The 12,677-nt window shown below is 43.3% G+C and overlaps 1 protein-coding gene across 1 annotated transcript in view; it reads right to left on the reverse strand.

The window, feature by feature from the left end:
- Positions 1–6,787: 6,787 nt before the first annotated feature.
- LOC146008679 (E3 ubiquitin/ISG15 ligase TRIM25-like) overlaps positions 6,788–12,677 on the reverse strand; it is a 33,015-nt gene continuing 27,125 nt past the window's right edge. The window contains exon 9 of the mRNA XM_083148217.1: positions 6,788–8,908. Coding sequence (XP_083004343.1) covers positions 8,382–8,908 — 527 coding nt within the window. The 3' untranslated portion in view covers positions 6,788–8,381. The remainder of the gene's footprint in view (positions 8,909–12,677) is intronic.

The raw sequence follows: 12,677 nt of genomic DNA on the forward strand, positions 1-12,677 counted from the left end.
ACTGCAGAACTGTTGCGACACCTAATAAAAGATAACTTAAGAAAGTCTGGCTACAATTGCGGCTAAAATTGGTGGTGCATTCATAAAAAATGTATATTTGCCTTGGATCTATCTCTCTATCTTCCACCCTGATAATTGTTTCAGTGTACTGTCCCATGATGCAACGGTCTTTATCTGCCATGTACCTTTTCCTAAATTGCCCTGTACTGTAATTCATTTTTTTTCGGATCATATATGTATTGTTAGGCGCTGCCGAACCCTTGTGCCATATAAACAATAATAATATTTAAATTGGTAACCATCATATTGTGTGTGTGGTCACCAACCGTAGCATACTGTACAGATGTGCCTGATTTACCCAGGCACGTGCCACATACTCGTGTCCCATTTGTACCCATGTTTTCAATCATTTCTTTTATTTCAAACAAATACTATGAATAGATTCATTTTGTGGATAAAAACAAGCACACAAAAAATTGTATTGACTAAGTTCTTTTAATACATACAGCAGGAATAAATATCAATAATTTGCTTTGCTACTATGTTGATTATATAATTACCACAAGAGACAGATTGTAAACAATAAGAACAGAATTAAGCCAATACAACACGAACATACAACAGTACAACCGTTTGTTACAGTGAGCACCACTACATGTTGATAAACTGGGCACAGAAGCTCTGTTCCATTTAAATTGAGAGATTTAGAAACAATGGTGCTACAAACGTAAACAATATATCATATCAGGCTGGAAATCGTCCCTACCACATGAGACAGCTAAGAGGGAAAAGCGTCTGGAAAGTGACCCAGGAACAGGGACATCAGAGAACCACACAGAACGTACCGTTTTAGTTTTGTACAGCATGCGGAAATTTTTCTGCCATGCAGATAATAACAAAATGTACTCGGGAGATTCTCTAAGAATCTCCGCCCCCATCGCATATTTAATTATCGCATATGCTGTAACATATGCGATAATTAAGGCAAAGGACAGCTCTTGCGTTAAGAGCTGTCCTTTGCGGTGAGAGTCGCGGGGTCCCAGCAGGTCCCGGCGGCTCTCCCCTCCCTCCCACACCCGGCGCTGCTGCTGCTGCGCCGGGCTCTCCTCCTCCCTGCACCCGGAAGAGGATCAGTGCAGGGAGGAGGTCACAGGTCCGGGCAGCACTGCGCTGTGCTGCCCGGACACAGGTGAGGGGGCGATGCGGGGCGGCGGGGCGGCGCGGGGCGGCGGAGGGTTGCGATAGAAGCCCATTGGCTTACAGCATCCTAAAATGGGGTAAAAACCCGATAACGGGGGTTTTACCGCATTTTTAGCTTAGAAAATCTCCCCCTTAGACGGTAGTTATCGACAATGGATATTCCTTTTTTAGGCAAATGTTTTTATATATTAGTATGTTACTAGAAAAATGTCTTTCACTCACCCTGTGCCTGCAGTACAAATACATTCTGGTTACTGGCACTGTGAAGTACTAATTCCTATACCGATCTCCCTACACCCAATAATGATGATCTGTAGCACCGTAACAGGATGCAAATGCCCTCCTGTGCTTCACTGAGCCCATGCCATCATTATTTATCAATCCTGGGGAGTGGCAAGTGGGTCTCATTGCACCCACATACTAGCTGTTGCTCAGAGTGTCTTAGAGAGGCTCCAAGTAGCAGCGAGCTCCCATGGCATTAGGGGAGAAGACACAGCACTTCTTCACTTCATTACCTGACTGAAAGTACAGTTTTTCTAGATCTTTTGGTGTACAGAATTGTACCTGCAGTGTAATCCCCACAAGTAACTTCTACACAATGATGAAGAATAGCATTGGCCAATGGTATTACATGATTATTACAGCCTACGTCTAATAAGACTTTTTGCATTTTAAATATATTCTGCCCACTATCACCTGTTAAATTATCACTACTCCAAGATTATGGAAAGGGTTATCATACAGAAGTGTCCTTTCACAATCGCAGGCTAGAATTTGCAGCTTAGTGTGTAATTGCTGAAGCATGCATAGGCTAACAGCATAACAAAATGAAGCAGGGGTATTGGGTGCTTGTTCCTTTGCAAGGGGTAAGGCAGGGGTAATGGGCAGCTCCTGTAAACAAGAACAAACAATTTGAGTGATTGATTCTGAGACAGCGGGCAGCTGCGTTATGTCGTGGCGGCAAGGCTATGATGTGCAGGAAGGATACACAAGGACACATCTGTAGGTGAAGTTCTCAAGAAGATTAAGACCACCTGCTGGCAGCACGGTCAATCGTTCTGCTTGCTACGACAATGGTAAAGCAGTGTTAATCCATAATGGCTTCAATGACTGCTTGATTATTGTATGTCTGTCTATCTCCTGCTCTCTGCACATGACAATTACATGATATACATGTTTCATGCCCTAGTGTTAATTTCTGTCACTAATCACATGACAACGAAATGACAGGTTTAATACACACTGCATTTCATCACAGTGGTAGGAGATATTATTTGCTGCTGCCTGTCACATGACAATGATATGACATGACAAATCACCACTGTCAAATGACAGTAACATGCTAGAATAATTCCTGCTCTGTCACTTATCAATATAACAGTATAATCTGAAAAAAAACATGACAGGGTTATCCCCTATGGTCACTTGGCAAAGACAGGCTGAATAGTCATCACCCCCGATATGTCAGATGGCAAACATATGACAGGATTAATCTCTACAGTCTCTCACATGGCAAACATATGACAAGGTTAATCCCCATTGTCTGTCACACGTGAATGTTCATACAGTACCTGCTATCATATAACAATCATGACAGTGGGAATTCAAACTTGCGGCAACAATGAGAGAATTTCAGGACTGATCTCTGCTGCCAATCATGTGACAATGATATGGGAGTAAAGTCCCACAGTATGTCACATGTTAATCCCTGCTGTCTGTCACATGACAATGGCATGACAGGGTTTATTATCTTTATTACCACTGTTTCCCATTACAGCGACATGTCAATGTTAATCTCTACAATCTGTAATTTGACAATCAATGACAGTATCAATCTGAAGAATACATGCACTGCCACATATTAAAGCTATGACAGGGTTATTCACCACTATCACAAGGCAATGACATAACAGGGTAAATCACTGTTTGTCACATAGCAATGTCAGCTTTAATCCCTGCTATCTGTCATGTAAAAGATACGACCGGTATAATCTCTGCTGTGTCACATGAAAAAGATATGACAGTGTTGATCTCTGCTCTCTTACATGGCATAGATATCACAGGGTTAATCCTCACTGTCTTTCACATTTCAAAGAAATATTAGGGTTTATCCTTCCAGTCATGTAACAATTATATGACCGGGTTAATCCCGTGACTTTCATGACAGCGGTAACTCCATTTGGCTGCAACGTTTATGGGTTCATATGATTTATCTTTGCTTCCTATCATGTAAATGAGAGTTAATTTCTTCTGTCTGTCATAGAACAATGATATGACCAGATTAATCACATCTGCCTGTCATGAAAGTAGAAGGTCAATTCATACTGTAGAGACATATATATAGTATTTCCTGCTGCCTGCCATGTGACAATTATGTAAATGGTTAGTCCTTACTGTTGGTCACATGACAATCATGTGACAACTTCTACTACCACATAAAGATGGTATAGGAGTTAAGTCTTTCCTGAAAACATGTTCGCCATCACAGAGCAGCATTTAGGTCACAACAGTAAAATTGTTTTGTTAATCCATGCGACTTCTCATTATAGTGATACATAATAATATACAATAACAAGGTAATTCACATGGATTTAACAATGATATTCTATGATAATTCTTCACTGCTGTCATTAAGCAATAACACCGGATTAATCCATTCTATCGTCATATGACAATGATATGACTAGTTTAATACCCTCTACCTGTCAGATGACAATTCCATGAGTGTTAAAGTGTTACGAGACAATTCTGCACTAGCACCCACAGCAAGGATGTTGATCTGCACCCACAGCAAGGATGATACGACATTGTTAATACTCTGTCACATGACCGCGATCTGGCAGGGCAGATAAATGTTATGCTACTGAACAGGTTAATGAGAAAAGAGATAAAAAAAGGTTTGGTATGTCCCTGGTACCTCTACTGTCACAAGAGCCTGAAAGGGCATGACAACAGATCACTGCCATTGACAGTGGGAAAGGGATAAGAAACAGACTGTACCGCAGATACACATACTGTATTTCTTCTCATTAGAACACAGTATATACCCAGTGTCCTGAGGTGGAGGGTCCTTGAAACGGATATTAATATATAGGTTTCCTGTGAATACCCTCCTCAGTCTGCTCTCAGTCATTATGAAAATTAGAACGGAAGACGGGACATGCTTCCAAATGCACCATATCTGAGCAGCCAGTACTGCTGTATAATGAGCAGTGACAATAGTCTCTCATTAATACATCCAACTCCAGTCTATTAATGACCCATAAAATGGGCACAGAAATGAACCTGGAACCAGAAAACCAAAAATCCCATTTGCATTGACTATTAATATTGATAGCAATATCAGTTTATCTCGCAACCATGTACAGGATTGCCCTTCCTCACAAATTTCTGTGCTAAACATAGAGATCAAGAAACTCATGCTGGGATACCCATATGTGACCATTCAATCCCACGCATACCATGACCAGTGCCTGGGAAATGCTGCAAGATATTAATGCCATGTCCCCCAATTGCATCATCTTACAAGACAGATGCAGCATAACCAATTTGGTATCACAGCACAGCTACCAAGACCCTTCTAGAACTCTAAAATTGGGGTGTGAACTAACAAAAGTTACACCTCCTTTAATTGAGACATAAGTTTTTTTTTTATTATTGTACATCACAAGATACTATTTTGTTGTTTAAGCATCTAGTGCAAATAAATAACAAGTGTTCAATTGGTTGAACTAATGAGAATGTCAGGGTGATCTCTGCTGGATGCTCCTGTAGAGATTTGTAGAAATAACTATGGACCTCCCATCTCTATGGATGGACTGTAATGTGTTCTGGAGGCTATAACCAGGAATCTGGACTGTAACCAAGCTGATCATAAGCCTCGGTCAACCCACCAAACTGCTCATTGTCTCTGATACTAGGATTTACATCTGGCATGATTAACTCAATACCACAGCACTGCAAGATATTTTTGTTATTCAAACAATTCCTATGGAATCAACTGTATGTAGGACAGCAGTCATTTAGACAGTTAGAGCCAAAGGTGGGGGGTGTTTTTTTGGAAAACACTTAAAAACTTATAATAGTTTAATCTATTCATTTAATGCGTAGTGTGTAGATTGATAGTCGAGATCTAGGGCCTGATTGGGTTAACTCGCCAACTATAAGAATTATTTTTTTCCGGTTTGCAAATAGAAGTCTTGGCTGACCGATATTTGACCTCAGCCGCCCGCCCGCCCCCGGCAGGCAGCTGCCCTCCTGCATTTACATGGAGACTTCCAGTGTTTTCCTGGTTGCAGCCAGCGTTTTCGTTAATCCCGCCCCCTGTTCGAACGCCTCAGCGACTGTGAGAGTCCACACAGAAACCCTGCACATGAGCATTGCGCAAACATCAGTCCCTGGTGCTTATATGCCGGGGACAGATCAGAATTAGGCCCCTAATGTGCTTTTACATCACGCAACACGAGAGCTGAGACTCTTTGCTGTAACTAGTGGCTTCATAGATCTCTTTGACGCATTGCCATTGTCATGTATGATCTAGATCTCTCATGTTGGCCTATTTGTAGTGTGCTATCTGGATTAACCTCTCCCTTATATGCATCTTTGGTGGCTTAATGAAATGATTTGAGCTACCTTCCATTCTGTGTATCACTAAAAGAGTAGTTATTTTGCGGTGCAATCTTGTAAATACAATACATGTTGAAACAACTTTCATTATTCATAGAAAAACTATTCGCTACAACAATAATATTTAAACGGGTAATACAATCAACTATTAACCACTAATAGGGGTGTATTATTGGCCCTGTTGCCGTTTCGACCCCTCCAAAATGGGATTAAAGAGAGATATATGACCGATGGTCAATAACACATGGGATCTGGGATTATGCGTTATGGCAGATCTGTGGGCTGTTTATCACAGATTATGCTTTGGGTGTCTGAAGTACCCAAATCATAATCCCTGATACAGTATGTGCAAGCATCGGGGGACATTGGATATCCCCTGGTGAATTTATTAGTAGCAGGAAATTATTGCTGCTAATAGGATAATGATCGAAAAAGATATATTCTTAATGACAAAAGTACATTTTATGTTTATTCCACTTTTAGAGTGGTAAATATTATTTCAAATGGTTATTCAGATATCTATTGGTAACACCATTTTTTCACGGCACCCCTAGGATAACGTTTTTTTATTGATCAATTTTTTGGGGAAAAATTAAGGGTACTTATGTAGTATCTGGGCGTCCGATTTAGAAATCGGATCGGATCGCATCGCATCGCATCGCATGCGACCAAATCGTATGCGATGCGATGGTCAAGATTTTTCCATAGGATTCAATGTTAAAATGGTCTGAGTCCATTTTAACATAGAATTCAATGGGAAAAAGGGGTCCTTTTCCTTTCCCCACTATCCAAGTGGGCATGGAGTTGGATATAAACCTGTGGCGAGCGTAGCGAGCCACCGAGCCCGAAGCGTGGCGAGCGTAGCGAGCCCCGCAAGGGGACACAGAATACTTTTTAAGAAATATGCGTTCGCTCGCCACGCTTCGGGCTCGGTGGCTCGCTGCGCTCGCCACACTATATAAAATCAACTCTATGCCCACTTGGATAGTGGGGAAATGAACAGGACCTTCTTAACATTGAATCCTATGCAAAATCGCATCGCATCGCATCTGATTGTATGCCTTAAGGTAAGGCATACAATCACAAAATCGGCAGCCCAGATACTACATAAGTACCAAATTAAGTTATGAAAATTGTGCCTGCTCGTCATCCTAAAGACCCATACACACACACAGCAAAGTGTCACTAACGACCCATCGTTAACTACCTACGTTCATTTTCACCCTTGAAGTGAAAATGAACGACCTCAGCATTGCAGGTGATCGCTGGTGCACGACGGATGACAAACGTCCACAAACGATGCAGGACCTTTTTCTATTGAAAAACAAATGTTAACGACCATAGCCAAATTGACCTGCATGCATTAACAATGGCTATGGTCTTTAATGACCCACGGGTACGCGCAGCGTTGGTAGTCGTCCGTCATTCACAGCATAAACACTAAACGATGTTAAAAGATTAATCTCCTAAACAACCCTGAACGAAGTTGTTCTGGGTTGTTCAGGAGGTGATTTATAATGGGGTCATTCATCATCATTAAGAAGACATCGTAGTGTGTGTATGGGCCTTTTGGGTCAATGTGTCATACATACAGTTAAGGCCCCCACACACGAGAACGATTTTTACAGATAATCGGCAGGTTATTGCCGATTATTGGTAAAAATCGCCCGATATATCGGACGATCGGTCAGAAATCGGACAAAAAAATCATTCTAGTGTGTGGGGGCCTTTAGGCAAACAGTTAGGTAACCACTGATCTAGTAAAATATAAGTATAATGTACATGAAGCAGACACACTATCACACCAATGTCTCCCAATTACCACTAACACATACTGCTTGTAATCATATCATGCAGCTCTGAGGCATTATAGTCATATTATTATGCTCTTTTCTTATGGTGAAAAATAGTTAAACACTTAGTAAAAAGGACAGATCATGCAATATATTGTGTGGTTATAGCTGTCCCCCAAATAAGCTTATAATGCAAAGAAATATTTTTATTTTTATTATTTGTTATACCAGTAATTTTATGCTCTGAATACATGTAAGGCATCAACATGACTGCACCACAAAAGCACTATCCTTTTAATCACCCTTTTGAGAAGAAACAAATTCATTCAGACATAATTTTACTACATTTGTGCTAACTTATTCATATTCGATGAGCATCATTTTTAAAAAATCTGTAATGGGAACCCATGGAATCAGCTTTATGATATAAGAAGGCCGGACCTCTTTCCTACATCTATCCTTGTAGCAATCAGTATTTCATAGCAATAGTGTCTTACTCAAGCAACAGTAGAAATCCTTGGGCAATTCAATATATTATGCAGTGGAGTTTAGGTCTACATGCTTTTTACTTTTTTAGTTGTATCAAACCTCCAGCCCCAATGCAGTATCATATTCAGGCGATATTTACGATAGCACTGAAATACCCCCAACCAATTAATAGAATCCTATTTAAACATTAGAAGTGTCCATTCACCCACCCTATTATTTTAATCATCACTGCTATCCCCTTCCAATAACTAGAAAGCTTCAGTGCTCCACTTTCTAGACTGGGGTAAGAGTCAGGACAGTTGGGCTAGAAAAAAGCCAGAAAGCAGGGTACACTGGTTCTGTAAACTGGGCCCGAAATCTATAGATTTGGCTACATTTTTTCCCAATACAAAAAAATGTGACAAGACCTTCATTATAACTGAGAAGAACCCCATATTTGTTTGTGTTGGGTACTGTGAGGTCAGTCTCCTTATCATTATGCCAGGCCTGTAGCTTGTTATTACACCACTCAATACACCAGGACACTTTATTTCGGCCAAGGCGACTCTCTCCTCCTGAACGAGGAATGCTCTGGTAAGCTACACCGATTCCACTGAAGTTTCCACCTTCTTTATTGATTTCCCAGTAGTGAGTACCTTCTGAGAAACCCTGAGAACAGAGGACCTGGCAGCTGTTGACAAACCTCAGGGGACAATTCTTGTAGTTATTAAATGATTCACTGACAAAAATCTTGGTGAAACCGTCACTCATGCTAATCTTCATGTGTGCAGTGTTGGGATTAACGGTCAGTTTTTCAGCATCTGGGAAAGAACAATGTACAAGGATATAAAATTCATAACACACAATTTGCTTTACTGCCACTCTATGTTTCTCCTCTAAACACAAGCATCCTTTTTTACTCATCATACAAAATATTCCCCTAAATATAACTCTTTACTGCGAATACGGCTTTCAATTCTATTGGAAAATGTACCAAAAAAGTTAGCAGGTTTCAAACTGCCAGATTTGCTAAAAAGCTAAATTGCTGTATTTTTAGTAGTTTTACATAGTGCCACATTAGATGTGTCACCTTCCCGAATTTATTCTTCGCTCCATAGGAGACACAGGGTGGATGCTGAGTATAGGTTGATCTGGACCTGGCAGGCTCAAAAAGGGATAAAAGATATGCCTCCGGGAAACCCAGGCACCTACTCTTCCTATACCCCGCCTGCAACCTCAGGCAGCCATTTTTTTACTTTGGTGCAGCACCTTTTTAATAGGAGGCTGCCTTATGCAGGCTTTTGCCTATTTTATTTTCATTTATATAACTTTAATGGGCTAGCAGTATTGGGCGTCCCGGGGATGCCTGTGCTGCTGCCGCAACGCCCCAGCGCAGCACCACGACTGGGTGAGTGACCTCGGCAGGGGTCCTCTGCAGCAAGAATCCGCAGCCGGACACTGGGAAGGGGTAAGCAGCGACAGACACTTCTGCACACCGATCATTGCTAGCAACTGCGGCGTGGGGGGACCGCCAGGCTGAGCTGATCAGGTGGGGACCGGGACACTCGCTCCCCGCTAGACCACCAGAGGCGCACTGATCCCCGCAGCTCTGCGGGCAGCCATTTTCCTTGGGGGCTTCTGCATCAGCAGCGGGAGGCAGGCTCACTCCCTTGGCTCCTCCCCCAGGTCTGTAGGCACTAACTCACAGAGAGTTTCCTGCCGCAGGCTTTTCCCCCATTTACAGGACACGGAATGGCCATTAATGCCTTTTCCACAGTACCTGCTGCACCGCCGGAGAACTTGGGCTGTCCCCAGTATACCTCTCTTCCACAAGGTCAGGCTATACTAGCTTCCTCCTGCCAACCTAGGGCTTGGGTCACTTGAGGGCGGCTGCATTTATTATGTTCATGCATTGTGTGTTCTGTAAGGGCTGCTGTGTGGCTGTCAGCTTTGGGAAATTAACAGTTCCTACCCTGCGCATGCCGCTGATATTCGCATTACACCACTACTTCTCACACTCCCTTAGTGAACAGGGTGCTGAGAATTTAGTTTGCCTCCCATTACTAGGTCTAGAGGTAAAGCACCTAATGAGGTGGGAGCTCCTGTGCTGCACACTTGCAGTTCTTGTTCTGCAGGTTTTTCCCCTCAGGATGAGGTTTATGCAACCTATGCGCATGCTGTCATAAAAGACAGCAAGAGGTATCAGCTACCTCACCTGCTAATGAGCCAGCATGGGCCTCTTCCCTGACTCAGGTCATAGCACAGCTGCTGGATCGCTTTGCTTCTGCCCCCCCCCCCCCCCCTCTCATATAGATGTGTAGACCTTGGTAAAAGCAGTCAGGGAGACGTTAGACCTAGAGGAGGAGGTGGTCCCCAAACCTAAGGGCCCTGTTTTTAAACTTAAAAAGAAAGTGACCTCGCAGTTTCCTAGATCGGAACGGCAGGTGGACATGTTAAAGGAAGCCTGGGCTACCCCTAATTGTAAATTTCAGCTACCTAAGCAGTTTCCCACCCTTTATCCCCTCTCCTCGGAGGATATGGTTAAATTGGAAAATACTCCTCCAGTGGATGCTCAAGTGGCCCCATTTGGTAAGGGTTTCTACTTTGCCCATCCCTAATACCGCTCCCTTAAGCAGGGGTTCAGGATTCTTCCTTATTTGGATGACCTCCTTATCTTGACACAAAAGTGGTTCAGGATTCTTCCTTATTTGGATGACCTCCTTATCTTGACACAAAAGGTGTTTCTGGACCACATCCAGCAAATATAAACCCTACTGCAGCTGCACAGCTGGATTCCCAGTTGGTCCAAATCAGCTGTCATTCCATCTCAGAGGATGGTTCATCTGGGGACACTCTTGGATTCCGGGGTGAAGAGATTCTAACTACCAGCGGACAGACTCCAGACCCTCCAGTTCAGAATCCGGGATCTTCTCAGACACAAGAGTATCGATTCATGCATGCATGCGGGTCCTGGGCTCGATGGTTTTGACCTTCCAAATGGTGGAGTATGACCAATTTCTGGCCCTCCCGTTGCTTTGGGGTCACCCTGTTCAAGTATAGTTGGACAATGCTACGACAGTAGCATACATCAATCACCAAGGAGGCACTCGCAGTTAAAGTGCCATGGTGGAGACCAAGTGCATCTTCCAGTGTATGGAGAAGCATGTCCCAGCCATGTCGGCAATATTAATACCAGGTGTGCGGAACTGGGAGGCGGACTTTCTCAGCCGCCAAACCCTTCATTCCGGGGAATGTTCTCTACATCAAAATGTGTTCAAATTACTGGTGGACAGGTGGGGAGTTCCGGAGATGGACTTCATGGCATCTCGCCACAATTAAAAGATCCAGAGGGATGGCTCTCGCACAAGAGATCCAGGAGCCTGCCACATAGACGCTCTGTTAGCCCTCTGGCCATTTCATCGAATGTACACATTTTCTCTGATATCACTCCTTCCCAGGGTTCTACGCAAATTCAAAGCGGAAGGTGGAACCTTGATTCTGGATCTGCTGGGTCTGTCAGCGGCGTCTCCATTCCATATTCCTCAACGACGCAGCCTCATCAGTCAGGGTCCATGCCTACACCCGGATCTGACCCATTTCAGTTTGACGGAGTGGATCTTGAAACATCCCTCTTGAGAGCGAAGGCCTTTTCTTCTAAAGTGATCCGTATGATGCTTCAGGCGTGTCGGCCTCCCTCAGCGGGGGCTTACTACAAAATCTGGAGAGCCTTCTTTTCTTGGCGTATGGCTAGAGTTCTTTACCCTTATAGATTGGTTAGAGTTTTGTCCTTTCTCCAGTCTGGCTTGGATGCCGGGTTGCGCCTTTCCTCATTGAAGGTGCAGATTTCAGCATTATCAGTTTTGTTTCAGAGGAAGCTGGCCATCTTCCCAGACGTACGTACCTTCTTACAGGGTGTTATACGGATCCAGACTCCGTTTGTCCCTCCGGTGGCCCCGTGGGACCTTTCTCTGGTCCTTCAGGCTCTGCATTTCCCTCCATTTGAACCCTTGCGGTCCACTGACCTTCCATGGCTGACATGGAAGACAGTCTTCCTGTCAGCTATTGCATCGGCTAGAAGGGTGTCCAATTTGAACGCCCTTTCGTTTCGCTCTTTTCTTATTTTCCATCCAGACAGGGCAGTTCTCAGAACTAGCCCCTCTCACTAAGGTGGTCGCCAGAATCCACATGATGGAGGAGACTGCCTTCCCACTTTTTGGAGTTCCGGACAGTCTTCTGCGGAGTCTTCCTTGGATGTAGTCCGATCTCTTCGTCTTGAGAAAGGGACTGGATGTCCCGAAACATGTCGATTTGAGGATCTTGTCACCCTTTTTTAACCCTAAGGAAGGATTAAAGGTAAGAACTGTAGAGTGATTGACAGGTTCAAGCCTTATGGTTTTGTCCGGATAAATCCAAAGTGTGTGGACTGTCAAACATCTCAGAACCCTACCTTATCCTCCTTTGTATCTTATTGGAAATCATTTTTAAACATTTGTGAATAAACATGTTTTTTAAACAAGAGGGATTTCAAAGCTACCTTGATGGGAGTTCAAAAACACAGCACATCTTGAGTACGGGTATGCCACCCATATT

Source organism: Crinia signifera, chromosome 6 (genome assembly GCF_055691185.1).
Source record: "Crinia signifera chromosome 6, ASM5569118v1, whole genome shotgun sequence".
NCBI lineage: Eukaryota > Metazoa > Chordata > Amphibia > Anura > Myobatrachidae > Crinia > Crinia signifera.